Genomic DNA, 20,568 nt, shown 5'->3' with positions numbered 1-20,568 from the left:
AATAAATTGCTTCAGTAATTATGACTGACCTTAAGAAACCCCTTAAAGATTGAAACACTAAATGGACTTCAGAGTTTGGACCTCTTAAGAACTTTTAAAGGACATTTTTACTTAAATCCACACTGAAGGAACTTGAAGTGTCTCTGTCGTAAACTAACTCTAACAAAGACCAAACTGCCACAAAATATACGTGATGTTCTTCTAATCCTAATCTATCTCTTTAAAAATATTTTAAGGGAAAATAAATAAACAACTGAAGGACATTTTTACTTAAGTCCACACTGAAGGAACCTGAAGTGTTTCTTTTTTTTTTTAATAATTTACATTAAGACCTCACTGCTTCAAAATACACTTTACATTATTTTAATCCCAATTTCTCTCTTTTAAATATTTTAAGGGAAAATACAGGAACACCTGAAGGATATTTTTGCTTAGGTCCACACTGAAGGAACCTGAAGTGTCTCTGTCTTAAACTAACTTTAACAAAGACATTACAACTTCAAAATGCACTTAGTTATTTTAATCCTAATTTCAAACTTTAAAAAGGGAAAATAAAGGAACAACTGAAGGACCTTTTTTACTTAAACCCACCCTGAAGGAATAGAAGTGTCACTAACTTAAAAAAAGGGAAAATAAAGAAGCTGTTGTTTACTTGAAATCTGAGGACCATTAAGTGTTCTGCTGTTAAGGTAAGAAAACTGTCCAGGGCTTCAATAATGAAAAAGTTACTTCTCATTTCTAAAACAACTTAAAAATATGAATGTATAATATGAAAATATTTCCCTTAAATGTTCTTTTTTAATTGTCTTGCTTATTTGTGGGACAGAAAACTCCCCTTAAAGACTGAAAATAAACTTGAGGGTTTATTTATAATTCATAAGGTAAAGGAGTCATCTCTGTCTGTCTGAGTGTAAAGGTCTCGGCCGGCCTCAGTCTGTCCTGTAATCATCTAAGAATGGCATCCGTCCGTCCGTCCGTCTGTAACTCTATCTGTCCATCAGCGGGGGAGGGGAGGATGGGGGGTCTATATAGGGCACACCTTCAGTCCACCTTACATCCTTCTTTTATTAACCTCCTCCTCCTCCTCCTCCTTCTCCTGCCTCACTTCTTTTCTCTCTTTTCATGTGGGACGGCGTCGAGCCGAGCCGAGCGGCCCCGGCGGCGGTGAGAGGGTCTGAATTGTGATTAAGACGGAGGAGAGAGGAGCTGCCTTTCTTTGTTCTGCCCTCAGGGAGGTGTTTACTGACAGGGAGGGGGGAGATATGAAAGACATTCAGGTCAGAGACAGAGTACAGTGATCCATCTGAACACTCTCTGACTGCCTCTGATAACAGACGTGGCCAACACAGCCAAGCGTCCTCATAAGTCACAATAACCAGTTTATAATGTGCCACCTCTGTCACATCTAACTGAAACTTCAGTGTTCGTTAACGCACAGAAAGGAGCCAATAACATGGTCTCATCATGTTCAGAGCTTCAACATCCTCATCATCACTCCTGATGACATCACACACTCAATGTCCTCGTAAGTGACAAAAACCAGTTTTTACGTGCTGCCTCAGTGATACAAGACTTCACTCCTTTTCCAACAGAAACTTCAGTGTTTGTTGACATGCAGAAACGAGCCAATAATATGCCTCTCATTAGAGCTTTGACATTAAAACCATGCCCTCATCATCACTCCTGATGACATCACACACTCAGGGTCCTCGTAAGTGACAGAAACCAGTTTATAATGTGTCATCTCTGTCACACCAGACTGAAACTTCAGCGTTCGTTAACACACAGAAACGAGCCAATAACATTTCTCTCTTCAACATGTTCAGAGCTTCAACATCCTCGTCATCACTCCTGATGACATCACACACTCAACGTCCTCGTAAGTGATGATAACCAGTTATAATTTGCCATCTCAGTCACACCAGACTGAAACTTCAGCATTCCTTAAAACACACAATGACCTAGTAACATTTCTCTTATCACTGAAACATGTTCAGAGCTTCAACATCAAATCATCATCACTCCTGATGACATCACACACGGAACGTCCTCGTAAATGACAAAAACCAGCTTTTATGTGCTGCCTCATTCACATCAGACTGAAACTTCAGCGTTAACACAGAGAAACAAGCCAATAACACGGTCTCATCAGAGCTTCAACATTAAATCATATCGTCATCAACACTCCTGATGACATCACACGCTCAACGTCCTCGTAAGTGACAATAACCAGTTTTTAATGTGCTGCCTCAGTTGCACTTGACTGAAATTTTAGTGTTCGTTAACACACAGAAACGAGCCAGTAACATTTCTCTTATCAAACATGTTCAGAGCTTCAAAGTCAAATCACATCCTCATCATCACTCTTAATGACATCACACACTCAATGTCCAGAAACAGAAGAAACACACACACACACTGATGCTGCCGCTGATGTGTGTGTGTTTATCAGAGCAGACTGTAACCGTCCTCAGTATTTGAGTCCTCTTATGTTCTGTTTGCTCTGTTAATGTGTCCAAATTGTCAGAAACACATCATGTTTGTAAAAACACATGTTTCTTCCTCATGATTCGTGTCGTACAGCGACGGACGAAGTACTCTGGTATTTTTCTGTAGTAAAAGGAGCAGTACCACGGTGTAGAAATATTGTTTAAAGCAAGCAAACAAAAAGTACAAACTATCAGCTAAAGTGCCAGCACTAAAAGTACTCAGTCTGCAGAGTAGCATATCTTAATGTGATTGTTTTATATTGATTGATGCATTAATGTATTAATTAGTTAGCTCATTTTAATGGCTTTATAATCCATAATAACGCATTAACATTTATTATTGATTATATTTTGTATCAATTATCTGTAAAGTAACTTCAGCTGTCAGACGGAGGAGATGGAGGAGACAGCTGCCGAAGATGAAAATACTCAACTGAAGAATAATTAAAGTACCTGAGTAAATGTTCTTAGTTACATTCGAGCACTGGTGTCGTATAAATGACATTAATTATAATATAGATAAAACTCACAGACGTGTTTCATTAGAAATAAATTTGTCTTATTTCTCAGCATAAAGAAAATTAAGGTTTAAGGACACGGTGATGTTTGAGTCCTCGCTGTGTCTCACTTTAGAGCTGTGATGTGTGAGCAGGTTGTAAACAGGACACAGTAAACAGAGCGTCTCTGAGTGGACAATGACACGGCTGTGAGACATGTGGCATGAATGGTACAGCAGGCAGCCTGACACTGTCACCTCCTCCACCTCCTCCTCCTCCTCCTCCTCCAGCAGCGCTGCAACACAACCTGCAGTGCTCAGAAACATCTTCAGGTCTCAGAGAACATTAACCAGCCGCTCTCTAACGTCTCATCTGTCCTGTGGTCCTCCTGCTCCATCTCACTCTCAGAGTCGGTCTCTCCTTGAAGTGAACGAGACTCAGCCGAGGTTCAGATGTTTAAAAGAGGCAGAGAAACTCTGAGCGACCGTCGTCCTCTCTGACACAAACATGTTCATTTCTACAAACCATAATTACAGAGTGCTGTCAGAGTGTCAAACATCCTCACCGTCTCTCATTAGATTCACTGAAACACTTTAATGTGAAACAAACAGGAAGCTCGCGTCCACTCACGTCCAACATTTTACACATAATTCAACTGATCCAGAGGAAACTTTGGGACTTTATCAGGATTTAAAACAAACTGACGCTGCAACAGAAATATCCACACATCATCACACCGACCAAGCCTCATCCAGAAAACAGATCATTTAAAAAAAAAAAAACAGCTGCAGCCTCACAGCTGGATGTGACGGACAGACAGCCAGAGATGGGGAGGCTGTTCAGTGTGCAGAGATCCTGTTACACCAGGCCCTAATCTGCCCCCACCTCCACCCTCCACCCTCCACCCAACAACCCCCCTGGGACCCCGAGAGGAGGAGACGCAGCCGAATCCCAACAAGAAGAAAAACCACCACGATGACGGGAAGAAACGCCGTCACAAAACTTTATTTAAATACACTCTAACTTTATTAGCATTTTAATTCCACTGTTTTAAAATGGAGACATTTTAACATCAGCAGAATAATTATGATTTTTATTTAACACGAGTTCACACGAGCCCTGCTCCACATTCTGATGCTTGTGTCCTTTTGTCTGCATTTAAATGACGGATTGTTCCTTTAAATCAGCATGAAAACTGATTTTCTTTGTCTCCCGGTGAACTCAGAATTAAAGCTGAGAGTGTGTTTAAATGATAATATATTAAAATAGCAGCCACCACACAAAGAGACAAAAACAGCAGGTTTTTAAAGGGAGTTCTGGACGAGGTGAAAAAAGTCTGGGTGGATTTAATCAAATAAACAATCAGAAAAATGTGAATTCAAATTAAAATAAATTAGCAGATTTATATTGTGAGTATCAGTTTGAGGGGAAAACACCTTCCTCCTCCACCCTCCTCCTCCTCTTCCTCAAAACAAACAAACAAACACGAAAATATAAAAGAGAAATTTTAAATAAAATAAACTTATTTTTGTCTTTAAAAAATACGAAATTAAACTGTATTTAAATAAAACATATGAAATCTATTTTTTTTTTTTATTTTGTGGTCACGGCTGAGTGTTTGTTGTTGAGGCACGCAGCAGTTTGTTTCTGTTAATCAACGCAGGAGCTCCAAAAAACTGCAGATAAAAAGTGAGAAAAACGTCACAAAAAGTCACAAAACCTCTTCCGGGTGTAAAAATAAACATCTGATATTTATTATAAACGTGTTAGGAGTTATTCTGTGTCCTGTGTGTGATGTTATAGCCTAATAATAAAACATGAGCGTGTGACGGAGTCGCGCGGAGCCACAGGTCCTCACGCGGAGCTGCAGCTCGGGTACATAACGGTTTTTCCTGCCTCAGTCTCAGTCCTCCACCCGGCGGGTCCCGGCGGGTCCGGGCTCCGCTCCATCACACCCCGGCCCCCCTACTCTCTGAAACCCCCTAAAGTCCCGTTAAAGAACTTTGCGTGTGTTTTGTGGCGTCCCGGGGACACGCAGGGACATCCCGGGCCGGGCCGGGCCGGGCCGGGCCAGCCGGGCGGGGACACCACAGTCCGGCAGAGTTTGCGGGAGTTGTTGCGGGGACCTTGAGAGTGTGTGTGTGTGTGTGTGTGTGTGTGTCTCCTACCGTTCTTCCTGCGGGGGTTGGCCTGTTTTCGCCTCTTGCAGCGGGGACCCTCCGCCATGATCTCCTGCTTCATTGAGGAGTCAGTCCAGTCCGCATGGGCTCCTCGATCTGGCTCCGCGCGCTGCTCCTCCCCGCGCCCTGCGACCAGCACACACACACAAACACGCACGCACACACACACACACACACACACACACTCTCAGTAAATCCACCCGGAGCCGCTCTGACACCCCTCACGGAAACTTTGGGACAAATTCGCTCAGTTAGAAACTCTCCGCACTTTGTTTTCACTTTGTTTGTTTTGTTGGACAGCGTGCACCGATCGAGCGAGGAGCGAGCGCACCCGCCGCCCCGCGTCCCCGTCCGCCTGATCTGTGATGAGAAGAGCGACTGTGCTGGTGTGTGTGTGTGTGTGTGTGTGAGACAGAGGAGGAGGGCGGACACACACACACACACACACACACACACACACACACTCCAACAAAACAACTTTGATATCAATTATAAATAAACAAAAATAATAAACTTGTTGATTTTGACGCGTTAAAAATGTCCCAAAGTTCACGCGGGAGGCCTGGTCGATCCTTTATTAATATCTAAATGATAAGTGTGTGTGATGTGAGTGTGTGAGGGCAGAATGTGGCGAGGAATGTGCGGTTATATAAGGAGAGACAAGATTCAGGCCTGCAGTTGTGTAATCTGCACGCAGGTCAATAAAACCATCGCTCTTATTGTCACATATGTTTAAAACATGTTTCTGTTATTTTAATAAAATATATTTGTGCAGTTTAAATGTCCTCTCAGAGCCGGAAGTCTGTCAGGAGGATTTAAAATCTGCTTCATGTTAAATTTAATTTCTGTTCCTGTTGATTTTCTGTGTCTGTCCTCCTCCGCGAGAGCGGGGAGCGGCAGCAGCAGGATGCGGGGACAGACCTCCTCCTGCCCGGCCTGCTTGCCTCTCTCCACCCGCTGTTCTCCTCTCCACCTCCACCTCCTCCTCCTCCTCTTCTTTGCTCCATCCATCCAACACCTGGAGCGGCAGCATGCAGCGGGAGCGCGCACCTCTCTCCTCTCACCTGGCCGCGCAGGTGAAGCAGCACAGGTAACCGGCGCGCTTTGATTGGCTCCTGAAAGACAAGAAGAGGAAGAAAAGGAGGAAGAAGGAAAGACCTACCGGAGAGTCTCCGTGTTTCCTCCCGCTGAAGAAGAGAAGCGGCGTGGAATGAAAAAAAAAGTGGTGCTGCAGCGCGTGCACCCCCTCCCTAAAATATGAACACAGATCTGGATGGTCCCGGTGAGTCCCGGTGAGTCCCGGTGCTGCAGCAGAGCGGTGGCCGGGAGGGGAGCGTCGGTCCGGGCAGCAGGTCGGGACTGATCCGGGTGTCGGAGCGGTCTGTGTGACGCCTCCCTCCCGGAGCCTGTCACCGTTTTTTTTTTTCTTTCCTGCAACATAAACAGGCTCGAGACCTTCTACCACCACGCGCCACCTATCTTCACGCGGAGGGATAATTGAGGAGTGTCCTCCTCCCTCCTCCTCCTCCTCCTCGTGCACATATCACCTCCTCTGATCCGGATCTTTGTTTCTGGGTTTAAATCAGCAGCTCGCGCCGCTTCACGGCCGGCACGCGGCCCCTCGTGCCGCTCACACTGTAAACAAACTGCGGCGCCAAAGCACCTGATTGGCTCCCACAGGTAGGGTTACCTGAGCAGGTGAAGCCTCTGAGCAGCAGCAGCAGCAGCACGCGCTCTCTTTCTCTCATCACAGAGAAGCAGAAGCTGCTGGAGCATGCGCAGACGACTCTGTGCTCCGCAGTATTCTGATGATCCGGATCGCTGGTGTGAACAGGTGTGACACATGTACCTGTGACGAGTCCGGGCCAAACACACACATCCGGACTTTGACTGACAGGTGACATGACCTCAGGTCAGATTTTTACAAAATTAATATAAAGCTGAAATAAAGAAATAAAAATATTTAAAAAAATATGAAAATGTATTTAAGGAAAATAACTTACTAAAATATATAAAATAATATAAATAATAAATACAATAAAATGTAAACTATCCATGAAACTATTTTTAAAAAGACCAAAGAAATTCTTTTTTTTTTCCAAAACTGAAATGTCTACTTGATTAAAACAGAATAAAATTAATTTTTCATATTCTTCTTCCTGTTTGACCTAAAAACTCAAATTAAAGATTGTCCTTATTCAGATTATCTGTCAAAAAAAAACCTCTCTGTCATGTTGAGGCCTCACAAGGAAGCCTTCAAAATAATGGTCAGATGAGATGTTTCCTGTTTCCTAGCAGGTAAAATGTTTCCTCTCAACTTTGCTGTTTCCTGTCAGGTGAGAAGTTTCCCTCTCAGGTGAGATGTTTCCTGTCAGATGAGAAGTTTCCCTCTCAGGTGAGATGTTTCCTATCAGGTGAGATATTTCCTATCAGGTGAGATGTTTCCCTCTCAGGTGAGATGTTTCCTGTCTGGTGAGATATTTCCTATCAGGTGAGATGTTTCCCTCTCAGGTGAGATGTTTCCTGTCTGGTGAGATATTTCCTATCAGGTGAGATGTTTCCCGTCAAGTGAGGTGTTTCCTGTCAGGTGAGATGTTTCCTGTCAGATGAGAAGTTTCCCTCTCAGGTGAGATGTTTCCTGTCAGGTGAGATATTTCCTATCAGGTGAGATGTTTCCTGTCAAGTGAGGTGTTTCCTGTCAGGTGAGATGTTTCCTGTCAGATGAGAAGTTTCCCTCTCAGGTGAGATGTTTCCTGTCAGGTGAGATATTTCCTATCAGGTGAGAAGTTTCCCTCTCAGGTGAGATGTTTCCTGTCAGGTGAGATATTTCCTATCAGGTGAGATGTTTCCTGTCAGGTGAGGTGTTTCTAATCAGGTGAGATGTTTCCTGTCAGGTGAGATGTTTCCTATCAGGTGAGATGTTTCCTGTCAGGTGAGGTGTTTCTAATCAGGTGAGATGTTTCCTATCAGGTGAGGTGTTTCTAATCAGGTGAGATGTTTCCTGTCAGGTGAGATATTTCCTGTCAGGTGAGGTGTTTCTAATCAGGTGAGATATTTCCTATCAGGTGAGATGTTTCCTGTCAGGTGAGGTGTTTCTAATCAGGTGAGATGTTTCCTGTCAGGTGAGATGTTTCCTATCAGGTGAGGTGTTTCCTGTCAGGTGAGGTGTTTCCTGTCAGGTGAGTATTTCCAGTCAGGTGAGATGTTTCCAGTCAGGTGAGATGTTTCCTGTCAGGTGAGGTGTTTCCTGTCAGGTGAGATGTTTCCTGTCAGGTGAGATGTTTCTAATCAGGTGAGATGTTTCCTGTCAGGTGAGATGTTTCCTATCAGGTGAGGTGTTTCCAGTCAGGTGAGATGTTTCCTGTCAGGTGAGATGTTTCTAATCAGGTGAGATGTTTCCTGTCAGGTGAGGTGTTTCCTGTCAGGTGAGATGTTTCCTGTCAGGTGAGTTGTTTCCTATCAGGTGAGGTGTTTCCTATCAGGTGAGGTGTTTCCTGTCAGGTGAGATGTTTCTTGTCAGGTGAGACGTTTCCTCTCAGGTGAGCTGTTTCTAATCAGGTGAGATGTTTCCTCTCAGGTGAGATGTTTCCTATCAGGTGAGATGTTTCCTGTCAGGTGAGATGTTTCCTCTCAGGTGAGACGTTTCCTCTCAGGTGAGCTGTTTCTAATCAGGTGAGATGTTTCCTGTCAGTAAGTTGTTTCCTCTCAGGTGAGATGTTTCCTCTCAGGTGAGATGTTTCCTCTCAGGTGAGTTGTTTCCTCTCAGGTGAGATGTTTCCTCTCAGGTGTGATGTTTCCTGTCAGGTGAGAAATTTCCCTCTCAGGTGAGTTGTTTCCTATCAGGTGAGATGTTTCCCCTCTCAGGTGAGTTGTTTCCTCTCAGGGGAGATGTTTCCTGTCAGGTGTGACATTTCCTGTCAGGTGAGGTTTCCTCTCAGGTGAGATGTTTCTAATCAGGTGAGATGTTTCCTCTCAGGTGAGTTGTTTCTAATCAGGTGAGATGTTTCCTGTCAGGTGAGTTTTCTATCAGGTGAGTTTTCTATCAGGTGAGATGGTTCTAATCAGGTGAGATGTTTCCTGTCAGTAAGTTGTTTCCTGTCAGGCAAGATGTTTCCTGTCAGGTGAGATGTTTCCTCTCAGGTGAGATGTTTCCTCTCAGGTGAGTTTTCTATCAGGTGAGATGGTTCTAATCAGGTGAGATGTTTCCTGTCAGTAAGTTGTTTCCTGTCAGGCAAGATGTTTCCTGTCAGGTGAGATGTTTCCTCTCAGGTGAGATGTTTCCTCTCAGGTGAGTTTTCTATCAGGTGAGATGTTTCCTGTCAAATGGGATGTTTCCTGTCAGGTGAGATGTTTCCTGTCAGGTGAGTTGTTTCCTGTCAAGTGTGATGTTTCCTGTCAGGTGAGTTGTTTCCTGTCAAGTGTGATGTTTCCTGTCAGGTGAGATGTTTCCTTTCAGGTGAGGTGTTTCCTATCAGGTGAGGTGTTTCCAGTCAGGTGAGATGTTTCCTGTCAGGTGAGATGTTTCCTGTCAGGTGAGATGTTTCTAATCAGGTGAGATGTTTCCTTTCAGGTGAGGTGTTTCCTATCAGGTGAGGTGTTTCCAGTCAGGTGAGATGTTTCCTGTCAGGTGAGATGTTTCTAATCAGGTGAGATGTTTCCTGTCAGTAAGTTGTTTTCTGTCAGGCACGATGTTTCCTGTCAAGTGGGATGTTTCCTGTCAGGTGAGATGTTTCCTGTCAAGTGTGATGTTTCCTGTCAGGTGAGTTGTTTCCTGTCAGGTGAGATATTTTTTTATCAGGTAAGTTGTTTCCTGTCAGGTGAGATGTTTCCTGTCAAGTGTGATGTTTCTTATCAGGTGAGTTGTTTCCTGTCAGGTGAGATGTTTCCTGTCAAGTGTGAAGTTTTCTGTCAGGTGAGATGTTTCCTGTCAAGTGTGAAGTTTCCTGTCAGGTGAGATGTTTCCTGTCAAGTGAGATGTTTCCTGTCAGTAAGTTGTTTTCTGTCAGGCGCGATGTTTCCTGTCAGGTGAGATGTTTCCTGTCAAGTGAGTTTTCTATCAGGTGAGATGTTTCTAATCAGGTGAGATGTTTCCTGTCAAGTGTGATGTTTCCTGTCAGGTGAGTTGTTTCCTGTCAGGTGAGATATTTTTTTATCAGGTAAGTTGTTTCCTGTCAGGTGAGATGTTTCTTGTCAAGTGTGATGTTTCTTATCAGGTGAGTTGTTTCCTGTCAGGTGAGATGTTTCCTGTCAAGTGTGAAGTTTCCTGTCAGGTGAGATGTTTCCTGTCAAGTGTGAAGTTTCCTGTCAGGTGAGATGTTTCCTGTCAAGTGTGATGTTTCCTGTCAGATGAGTTGTTTCCTCTCAGGTGAGATGTTTCCTATCAGGTGAGTTGTTTCTAATCAGGTGAGATGTTTCCTCTCAGGTGAGTTGTTTCTAATCAGGTGAGATGTTTCCTATCTGGTGAGATGTTTCCTGTCAGTAAGTTGTTTCCCTCTCAGGTGTGATGTTTCCTGTCAGTAAGTTGTTTCCTGTCAGGTGAGATGTTTCCTGTCAAGTGTGATGTTTCCTGTCTGTAAGTTATTTCCTGTCAGGTGAGACGTTTCCTGTCAGTAAATTGTTTCTAATCAGGTGAGATGTTTCCTGTCAGGTGAGATGTTTCCTGTCAGTAAGTTGTTTCCTGTCAGTTGAAATGTTTCCTGTCAGGTGAGATGTTTCCTATCTGGTGCGATGTTTCCTGTCAGTAAGTTGTTTCCTGTCAGTTGAGATGTTTCCTGTCAGGTGAGATGTTTCTAATGAAGTGAGATGTTTCCTGTCAAGTGTGATGTTTCCTGTCTGTAAGTTGTTTCCTGTCAGATGAGATGTTTCCTGTCAGTAAGTTGTTTCTAATCAGGTGAGATGTTTCCTGTCAGGTGCGATGTTTCTTGTCCGTAAGTTGTTTCCTGTCAGTAAGTTGTTTCCCCTCAGGTGAGATGTTTCCTATCTGGTGAGATGTTTCCTGTCAGTAAGTTGTTTCCTGTCAGGTGAGATGTTTTCTCTCAGGTGAGATGTTTCCTGTCAGGTGAGATGTTTCCTATCTGGTGAGATGTTTCCTGTCAGTAAGTTGTTTCCTGTCAGGTGAGATGTTTTCTCTCAGGTGAGATGTTTCCTGTCAGGTGAGATGTTTCCTATCTGGTGAGATGTTTCCTGTCAGTAAGTTGTTCCCTGTCAGGTGAGATGTTTTCTCTCAGGTGAGATGTTTCCTACCAGGTGAGATGTTTCCTGTCAGTAAGTTGTTTCCTGTCAGGTGAGTTGTTTCCAGTCAGGTGAGATATTTCCTATCAGGTGAGATGTTTTCTGTCAGGTTTCAGATCTGTTTCAGTGTTTATATACCTGCGGAGTCTGAAGGAAACACTACAGAGAATAGAGAAGAAGAAGAAATTGAAGAAGAAGTGAGAACCAACGAGTCATAAACCTGTACAAGGTCTGTCATCCTGTCATCATGTGACCACACAATCTGAGTCAGTTTAAGTTTCCACATTCAAAGGTCAAAGGTCAGAGCTCCATCCCCTCTAATGATCTTCATCAGTGAAGGAAGCTTTGATCATGTGACTGTTACAACCTGTCTGTCACATGACCACTGACATCATGTGAGCAACACATCAGGTGACCTTTGACCTTTACAAGAACTGGATTCATATAAAGAATAAATTGTAAAATGTGTTTATAAAATGCCCTGTGATTGGCTGAGGGACTGTGAACAGTGACAGCATAAAAATTAAACAATAATAATTTGAAGGATTTTTTTTAAAATCAAACTGAGCTTCAGTAAAACTGCAAAGTGCCATCAGGTCATGTGATTATCTGGTCATGTGCCTCCACCACGTCACATACAGGTGGATGATAATCTGTGATGGAGACATGTGGATTGCCTTCATCTGTGTTTTGGGTGGAGGGGACAGGGGGGAGTATTATGGGGTGTTTAGAGGGGTATTACACTAATCACAGTATAAGTGTTCCCATTAGGCTTACAGGGAGGGGGGAGGGGGCACATCTGTTTGAACCTCAACCAGCTCCATCTGTGCAGGTGAGGGGGGGTCCCCAGAGTGCGGGAGGGATGTTTATATCAGAGGAGGGATTATGAGGTTAGAGGGGGCGGGGCCTGTTAATGTCACATTATATGATTATAATCAGCCCCCCCCTCCCCCCTCCCCCCATGGGGTCAAACATTAAAGAAGTCGGAAGCATCACCGTGGTGCATTCAAGGACAGTAAGGGTCTTCATGCAGCACAGTCACAGTGGTGTGTTCAGGGACAGTAAGGGTCCTGATGCAGCAGAGTCAATGTGGTGTGTCCACGGACAGTAAGGGTCCTGGTGCAATGGTCCTTTCCTTGGCTGACTGGCTGACTTCCTTCCGCTCTACTTTCAGCCCTCGTGCTCCGACTTCAAGTTCATCTTTGAACTCCGCCCTCATTATGATCTCAGCTTCACACCTGTAAGGTGAGAATGTGTTGCAGTAAACAGAACTTAAACGTTGCTGGAAGAACCATCGGTCAGAGGAGGACAGTGATGAAGCCGTCCATCCTCTTCCTTCATGATAACAGCAAATAATCCACAATGGTTGGATTACGTAAATACTTAAGTGAACAGACTTAAATTATGTTAATAGTGAGACTCAAATTTAATCACCCAGCTGACCATTAACATCTTGAATTTAGGTTGTGATGTCAGATGACCAAAATTCAATGTCAGGAAAACATCTTATACCAATGCCATCTTAACGTAGAATAACCACATTTATTCATAAGGTATAAAGAGTGAAACCCGAAACTGAAATCTGCAAAACGTCATAATGTTAAACGTCCACACAACATGAAATTCTAACGTCATTAAAAACTTAAAATATTGTCAACCCAATACTGATTCCAACCAAAAATTTAGTGTCTGTCTGACGCAAGAGTCCAGCGTCTCTCTAACATCATTTTGACATCCAGTGCCTGCTGGGATATTATTTACAAGTCATTTACAAGGTGCCAGGTGTGTAATCACACTGTACTGAGGCAAGCTGTAACCATGGTAACAACAACAGTGTGACACGAAAAAACTCTTCAGTAGCTTTACATCAACAGCATCTGGTTCAGGTCGGCTCAGTTACTTTTCTCGCAAGCTGAACCAGACCTGACACACACACACACACACACACACACACACACACACACACACTCCTCTGCAGGCTGGATTAAAGAGGAAGATTCTCCTCCTCCTCCTCCTCCTCTTCATCCTCTCATCACAGCTTCCTGCTCAATCTACCTGACAGTCTTTTCACAGGTACAAATTAATCCTCGCACTGAGCCGCTCACACTGATCACCCGTCAGACCTTCACAATAAAAGTCTCCCTCTCTTTTCTTTAAGGACAAAGACGGACAGAATCCCCTCCTCATCCTCGGTGATGAAGTTCACAGAGTGGACACGTAAACCTAAGGGATTAACAGTGAAGTCCTGTCAGTCAGAGAGCAGAAAAAACTTAACTTTGTCTCCTGCTGCAGGTATAATCTTTTATCTTTCACACACAGAAACACGCTCACGCTAACGCTAACAACAGGTAACAGACGTTAATATGAACAATGTAATGTGATGAACTGGTCCCGATGACATCAAACTTTGAAGCTAACACTGTGTAGCCATGCTAACAGTGTTACGGCTGAATGTCTGACATTAAAGTGAACTTTCTGTACTCTCGATCAGAATTAAAGTTATTTCAACATGTAAACTTTAGTTTTTGAAAACTGATGTTTATTTTATAGAGTTGTCTAAGATGGTGATGGCCAAAATTCTGAACTTGAGGTTTCAAAACCGGTGTGGGTGACATCAAGGTAGCTGCGTCCATTATGTTATACAGTCCATGATTTGGTTCTGATTTATTGACACACTGGTAGAAAGCATTTTTAAAAAATCTCCATTTTAGAGAACAATCTGTTTTTATAAATCTCTGTGCACATGCTGACAGGGCCATAACCATAGTAAACTGAGATGCTGTGTTAAACAGCCTTCATTGATCAGAACATCAGCCACTCTGTGTTTGAACTGGTCAGCTCAGCAAACTGTTTCAGATTGTCATCAACCTGATGATGTAGGAATCCCTCATTTCACTGTGGGAGTACCTCAGGGATCAATGCTGGGTTCTCTACTGTTCTCCTTCTACAAGCTGCCTTCATTTTACATTTCTCTGATTCCAACAGTTTTATCAGGTAACAGACGACCCAGTGTCAGGACAGAAACCCTGACTCACTGTTTTCTGTCCAAACAGCGCTCAGTCATCATCGATGGATTGTTGGCACCCAGTGTTAATTTTTACAGCTTTTTTATATTCAGTCTTACTCTTAAGGCCTTTGCACAATGAGTTCCTTTTTTTTCATACAAAGTTGTTGCATGTCTAAAAAGTATCAATCACGTTTGCACACTGAGTCTGAAACTTTCGTCTGTCATTAAAATTTTTGGAACAGGTTCAATTATCGGTGTCCAAGAAAGAGGAACGGGATACACAGAATAATTTCATAACTCAGACAGCTCACGTTCAAAAGGTCAGAGAGTAATATTCAGGGGGATGAAGATGAAGAGGAGGAGCATGTGGACCGTACACAGAATGTGGAGGACAGCTCCGCCCCTTCATGCAGCTGTGGTGCCAAATGAAAGACAGGGAGGGAGTGGTGATGGTCAGATAGGTAGCTCCAGTGGAGAGAGGCAAAGGAGGAAATGTATCTTTTCATTTTGTCATGTATTGTGAATTTTCTAAACAAATAGAAAAATAAAATGCATTGGAATCACTGTGCAAGGTTTCTGTGCCTTACGATTTTTTTCATATGACGGATCAAAAAAACACATCCGACAGAAACAGACTCAGTGTGCAAGCTTTCTGTTAACAATTTCTTTTTAGATGATAGATCAACACTAACCACTCACCACCACTAACATTTCCGTCATGTCATGTCTCGTCACGTCACGTCAAGCATCGCATCATCTTTTCTCGTCAGTGAACATGAAACGTAGATTTCGTCTTAGTTTTTATTATCAAGATCTGTTTTTAGCTTGTCATTATCTCATTTTTGTCATGGAAAAAAGGTCGTTGATGAAAAATCTGGGGAATGGATGCCCACACTGCCCAAATCATCAGTATTATGTAAGCTGATTGGTTGATCGAGGCAGAAACAAATGCAAACATACAGGTATAAGACAGAGTATTTATACTCTATGGCAGTGGTAAAATGTAACGGTACATCTACTCAAGTATTGTACTTTATTTTGAAGCACTTGTAATTTACTTTAGTATTTCCATTTTATGTTCCTTTCTTCTTCTCCTCTATCTGAGAGGTAAATGTACTTTTTATTGCGCTCTATTTATCTGAGAGCTTGAGTTACTTTACAGATTCAGATTATTGATACGGACTGCACTTGTATAGCGTCTCTCTAGTCTCAAAGTGCTTTTACACAACGTCACATTCACACACACGTTCACGCACTGGTGGCCAAGGCTACCATACAAGGTGCCACCTGCTGCTCAGTAACCAGTTAGGTCCTAATACCACACTGTTGTGTTAGCACTTTAACTGCAGTAACAGATGTGAGTAGACCAAAGGGAGGTGGGCTGAGTCCAGGTGTGAGGTCACAGGTGAGGTCATGAGACTGGATGCACTTTAAAGTATCATCATATTAACACACACAGGAAGTGTCCCACGTTGACTTCCTGCTGTCTGTCAGAACAGGATGCTGTGTGTCTTTATCAGAGCTCCTGAACGCATCACAGCGTCCAGCAGAAACCACGAGGGGTTAAATATAACTCCACCCTGACAGCCTGTCACTCAAACAGCACGACAGCGGTGGGACGTTAGCACACTGTGAGACATGATTACAACGTCCACATGTCACAGCATCAGATAGGACAGCACTCTTCACCCTGCAGTCTTCCTGCTCTGAAGTCCTCTCAGCTAACTGTGGCTAACATTAGCTCACTGCTGTCCTGTAATCAGCAGCAGCAGTAGGCGTATGCTAAGCTAACAGTGAGGGTCAAGGTCAGGAGTTAAAAGCACTTTCTGTGTAATCAGTTTTTTAAATCTTGTAAGATGTTTACATTTGTTTACTATTGTTTTGTTTACTGTTGTTCACTTTATTTGTCCTTCCCTGAACTTCATGAATGTGAATGTTGACATAAAAAAACGAAGAAAAATAAATAAATAAATAAAAATGAAAATGAAAAGTTGCCTTTTAAATGTCTGATTGTATGTTTTTAACTCAATTTATGGATCCAGTGTCATGCCACTCTTTAAACTGCATTTTCAAATAGAATTTTAAAGTCCATTATTTGTGTTATTATTAATGTATTTTTTAATTACGTATTTGTTGACCGTTTATGTTGTTTTCGTAAATGCTATTTTTGATTTGAAATATTCATTGATAATCATATTTGATTTGTAAATTATTTTAGAATTTTTTATTGCCCATTAAAATATCAAATAAAAAAAGAATAAATTTTATTATTTAGTTAAGTTTTTAGTTTATTTATAGATTAATAATTTACCTTGTAAACAAATTTATTACAGTCTAATTTATTGTACTATTAGTTATTAATGAATGAAATTCTTTTTCAACTATTTCTGTAACACTTGTGGTCCTCAATACTGCTGTGTGATAGGAGCTAAATAAATTACCTATAGTATAATACATTATATTATACAATAACTGCACTATAATGTATTACACTCTGTTTTCTAGGGTTGCCCTCTGACTTGAATTATTAAATGATATATTTTGGTGGTTTGAGTTGAAGGTGTGAGAAAGAATAGTATCAGTAACATTGTTAACACTGTGCTACATTACAGAGAAATACAAAACCGTACTAATGAACCTTCATTAATATAGGCCTATATTTTATCTACAAGTGCATGTCACACACTGAGCGAGCCGCCTGTTAATGACGCTGTGGGCTAATGGGCATGTAGCTATTTCCATGTTTCAGATGATACGTCATGTTTGTAGTCGACCAATGAAGATGAGTTTACATATCACCTTGGGTTCGTCCTTCACCTTCTCAAAATGATCCCACACTTTGGATTTCCTGCCCGACATGTTATTAACTAGCCTGTGGAATAACCGCAGGTACCAGCCCTGGAAATTAGGAGTCGTACACATGCTGCATCTTCAACCACCTGGAAAAGGTGAGGTCGGGCGCTTGGCTCTACTCTTGTGCCTTTCTTGTGCCAACTTTCAAGAGCATGGCGACAGGTTGCGTCTGAGGTTGTAGTAGTGTATTTTAACCTCCATAGTGTCTATTTTTCATCGGTATAATTAAATCTGTTTGAAATGAAACCAGCTGTGTGTCTCATAGAAATCTGTTGTTATATGATTTAAAAAACAGAAATGTAGAAAACAACAGACATGTTTTTCTGTCAGGTTTTGAGACGGAGTCGAACAGTCAGAGCCTGAAGACTCAGATCAGTCTCTCCTCCTTCGGGGTGGAGGTGATGGAGGTTAGGGAGGTGGAGGTGGTATCATTGGTTCAGGTGTTTCTCACTGTGACACTGAGCCACTAAAGTAAAGCTGATCTGAGCGCAGCAGGTGTGAGTGGGAGGTTCTGATCCGCAGAGACACTCTCACTGCTGGAGGGGAGGAGGTACCATCGAATACTGTCTGCACCAGTACAAATACCATCAGAGGAGTACTGATGTCATGTAACTACCTTGTAACTCCAGCTAGAGTCGGAGTAGTGACTTTGTTGTCTCTTCACAGATCACAGTTTTTGACAGAAACACAAACCTGAAACAGGCCAAACAGTCTGATTTAACCTATAAAGGGTTTCACATCATAAACATGTAAAAAAACGTGTTCACTGATCAGCGTGTCTCCTCTGCAGGACACTGAGACGACAGGAGACAGAGACAGAGTCAGGTGATGATGGAGTGAAGCTGCAGACACAGACGATATTAAACTCCAGTCAGAGGTAACATGTCGGAGTCCAGCTGAGCTCTGTCTGTCCCCACTGTCTCCGTCTGACGTCCACGAGACTCTCAGCCTCTGTGTGTTTACGTAGGAACCAGAGTCAGGTCAGGACGTGTTGTTTCAGAAGCTTTACTGCGGACTCCCTGAGGACGGAGCTGAGAGACATGAAGACGTCTCACAGAAATGTGATCTGAAGGATAAAAGAGAGTAAAGAGAAAGTTCTTGTTGTTTCTGTGCAGCGCCTGAAAACACGTCCACCCACATGTTGGTATGAAAACACAGTCTGCTGGAGACAATGAGGACGTCCCACACGGTGTATAAGCTGTCAGTCGTGTGGATGGACGAAGAATAAGAAAAGAGTGACGAGGCTGAACACAAACGCTGAAGGAAGTGAAGCTGGAAGTTTGTTAAACACGAGAAGAAGAAGGTCTGTCTGGATGTCTGCTTTAATCTGTGTGTGGGAGGAAGTGGTCAGCACGAGTTTCTGCTGCAGAAGAAGAAACAAAACCACAGACAGTCAGCACGAAGCTCCATCCATCATCGTTAACCCTTTAAAAACAGACCTCCTCTGAAGGCCGCGGGAAAACGTGGTTTGCATAATCCTGTGTATACATACATATCAATCTAAAATATAACCATAAAAGAGAGAACATTCATTCTTTTGACAGCAGAAATCTAAGACTTCTGTCTTCCCTGTCACCTTACATGCCATGCAAACATCATATTTCGTACAAATGTATTTCCCATGGATGTATAAAGAAACCTGGATACAGCATTGTAGGCGGAGCCCCATTAATTCCTGTGAGAGTTTCTCAGTGGTGCAAGAAGTCAAAATGGATCAAATGCTGCGTATAAAATCCCCCGATGACCCACACTGCTTCCACATTGTGTAGCTCATAGAGCAGGTGCACTAGAGACTTACACTCACTGGCCTCTTTATTAGGTACACCTGTTCAACTGCCCGTCAACACAATTATCTGATAAGCCAATCACATGACAGCAACTCAATGCATACAGACATGGTGAAGACAAGCTGCTGAAGTTCAAACGGAGCATCAGAATGAGGAAGAAAGGTGATTTAAGTGACTTTGAACGTGGCATGGTTGTTGGTGCCAGACAGGCTGGTCTGGTTATTTACTGGGATTTTCAGCACAACCATCTCTAGGGTTTACAGAGGATGGTCCCAAAAAGAGAAAATATCCAGTGAGCCAAAATGCCTTGTTGATGCCAGAGGTCAGAGGAGAATGGCCAGACTGGTTCAAGATGATAGAAAGGCAACAGGAAGTCAAATAAGCACTGGTTCCAACCAAGGTCTGCAGAAGACCATTTCTGAAGCAACAACACCTTGTCCAACCTTGAAGCAGATGGGCTACAGCAGCAGAAGACCACACCAGGTGCCACTCCTGTCAGCTAACAACAGGAAACTGAGGCTACAATTCACACAGGTTTTCTCACCAAAACTGGACAATAGAAGATTGGAAAAACATTGCCTGTTCTGATGAGTCTGTATTTCTGCTGCCACATACAGATGGTAGGGTCAGAATTTGGCGTAAACAACATGTCCATCCCTCTATGACCACAGTGTACCCATCTTCTGATGGCTACTTCCAGCAGGATAACGCACCATGTCACAAAGCTCACATCATCTCAAACTGGTTTCTTGAACATGACAATGAGTTCACTGTACTCCAATGGCCTCCACAGTCACCAGATCTCAGTCCAATAGAGCACCTTTGGGATGTGGTGGAACGAAAGATTCTCATCATGGACGTGCAGCCGACAATCTGCAGCAATTGTGTGATGTCATCATGTCAATATGGACCAAAATCTCTGAGGAATGTTTCCAGCACCTTGTTGAATATATGACACCAAGAATTAACCAAAAATGGTCCAACCTGGTACTAGCAAGGTGTACCGAATAAAGTGGCCAGTGAGTGTACTGCATGAGTGCGGCTGAGCGTCTAACTCTTGCAGGCCAAACAAATAACTTCCTGTTTAGTGCTCTGCTAAATTAAATGGGGATACAACGATTTAATCTTTTTTAGACTTTCGGAACATCGTGAATGGATCAGTTCCTGGTAGTGAAACTGGTCATTTCTCGGGGGTTTTGATTTACAGACATCTCTTTTACAATGGAAGTCTATGGGAAAAAGTCTTTTCAGGCTGCAGGGCAACGCGTGATGGACCCTGGAAACTGCAGCACCACTGTTTGTCCACTACGAAAACTGGCTCCAAAGCCCGACGCCTTTCCTGGGGGCCTGGAATTTTTCTGTAATGCTTGCGGGATATTGTTTCGCATGGTCCTGGATATATATCAATCTGAAATAAAAACCATAATAGTTTTAACATTCATTCTTTTACAGCAGAAAGGCTTCTGTCTTCCGTGTCATCATATTTTACGCTTGTCCATGTTCCTACATTTAAAAATCTATCGA

At 42.9% G+C, this 20,568-nt stretch overlaps 1 protein-coding gene across 3 annotated transcripts in view; it reads right to left on the bottom strand.

Annotated features, from left to right (window-relative positions):
• zeb2a (zinc finger E-box binding homeobox 2a) overlaps positions 1-6,918 on the bottom strand; it is a 67,025-nt gene extending 60,107 nt beyond the window's left edge. Inside the window, exons 1-2 of one of the 3 annotated variants that reach the window (XM_033616976.2) lie at positions 6,329-6,918; positions 5,155-5,292 (exon numbers count right to left, since the gene is read on the bottom strand). In XM_033616976.2, coding sequence (XP_033472867.1) covers positions 5,155-5,227 — 73 coding nt within the window. In that variant the 5' untranslated portion in view covers positions 5,228-5,292; positions 6,329-6,918. Of the gene's footprint in view, positions 1-5,154; positions 5,293-5,434; positions 5,538-6,328 lie in introns of those variants that run through there. The other 2 variants (XM_033616973.2, XM_078174666.1) reach the window with 2 other exon arrangements.
• Between the last annotated feature and the right edge of the window lie 13,650 nt (positions 6,919-20,568).

The sequence above is a fragment of the Epinephelus lanceolatus genome, chromosome 14 (assembly GCF_041903045.1).
Source record: "Epinephelus lanceolatus isolate andai-2023 chromosome 14, ASM4190304v1, whole genome shotgun sequence".
Classification (NCBI taxonomy): domain Eukaryota; kingdom Metazoa; phylum Chordata; class Actinopteri; order Perciformes; family Serranidae; genus Epinephelus; species Epinephelus lanceolatus.
Note: the sequence above shows the minus strand (reverse complement) of the source record. Positions and strands in the feature narration are given on the sequence as shown.